The 1146-nt window shown below is 36.5% G+C and overlaps 1 protein-coding gene across 1 annotated transcript in view; it reads left to right on the top strand.

Annotated features, from left to right (window-relative positions):
- The first annotated feature begins 760 nt into the window (after positions 1-760).
- The window catches only part of LOC104528184 (excitatory amino acid transporter 3), an 8064-nt gene continuing 7678 nt past the window's right edge, over positions 761-1146 (top strand). The window contains exon 1 of the mRNA XM_010172114.1: positions 761-861. Within this exon, the coding sequence (XP_010170416.1) occupies positions 761-861 (101 nt within the window). The remainder of the gene's footprint in view (positions 862-1146) is intronic.

Raw genomic sequence — 1146 nt, 5'->3', positions numbered from 1 at the left:
TCACACACTTTCTGATAACCAAGCAGAGAGAAGGGTAATATATTAGTCTTAAATGCAAACTTCGCTATAGTCAGGAAGGATCTCCTTTTTTTTTTTTCATTAATCTTTGCTAGATAATAATATTTATTTCAAAGTTGTTCTTTTGTGCATAAACCAGTATGTTTGAACTAGCTGTTAAAAAATAATTTGAGATACAGTGACTTTCTAAGTAAAAACTACAGCTCCAGAAATAGCAATGAATCATGATTTTTTCAAAATGTTGCAGAAATTAGTGCAAGTTATGTTTGTGTAAAGCATAATGCACATTTTCATGACTTTCCATTTAGACTTGGAAAAGAAATCAAAGTTTTAAAGGATGCATAAGTTGATGTTTACCAAGAGACTGTAAATCAAGAAGCTAATATCTTCTATTTAAATTATTAATGAGACCATGATCACAAGTTAGGTAAAAGTCATTTATAGAATGACACTATCATTTCTGCAGGTTTTCTATGTTATTAACTCCAGTAAACTCAAGAGGAGAAATATTCTGGATGGATTATTACTGCCCTTTGACTTCAGTTTTAGATCAGGTAGCAAGTTTTAGAGTTTTAGATCTGATAGCAAGTTTTATGACTGTTTACATATTAATGGTTACTCTTTGTGCTGTGACAGGGTGTTTCTTCCTTAAGATGCCTGTGAAGACACAGAGCCTTCTCTAGAGTACTTTGATTGCAAAGTAAACTTCTACCATATGTAGTCTCCTGTTTAGCTGGTAACCATGGGCTTGACAGGCACAACAATTTTAAGTAAGTTCCCAGGTGCCATCAAAAAGATTGCTTTTAGTAAGAGTGCCCACCTTGACATCCTTCAAGAGAAAAGGTCTGTGTTTCACCAAACCGCCTTGCACATGCCAAGATTTTCGCTGATGGCTGCTATGATAGATCTCTGCAGCATTTCTTTTTCTTACAGGATGGCCTACTGTGGGAGATGCTCGAGGTTTTGTGGAGAAGGGCTAACAGCAGTGCATCCTCTGTAAAACTGACCATTGGAGAGGCATGTTGTAGTCAGATCACAGCAGCAAAGATGACAATGTACGAACAAGGCTATAGGCTGTAGGGATGAGGTGCTTGTCCTACATTTTCCAGCCTGCAAGAATATTTTTCC

The sequence above is a fragment of the Antrostomus carolinensis genome, unplaced genomic scaffold, assembly GCF_000700745.2.
Source record: "Antrostomus carolinensis isolate BGI_N321 unplaced genomic scaffold, ASM70074v2 scaffold12097, whole genome shotgun sequence".
NCBI lineage: Eukaryota > Metazoa > Chordata > Aves > Caprimulgiformes > Caprimulgidae > Antrostomus > Antrostomus carolinensis.
Note: the sequence above shows the minus strand (reverse complement) of the source record. Positions and strands in the feature narration are given on the sequence as shown.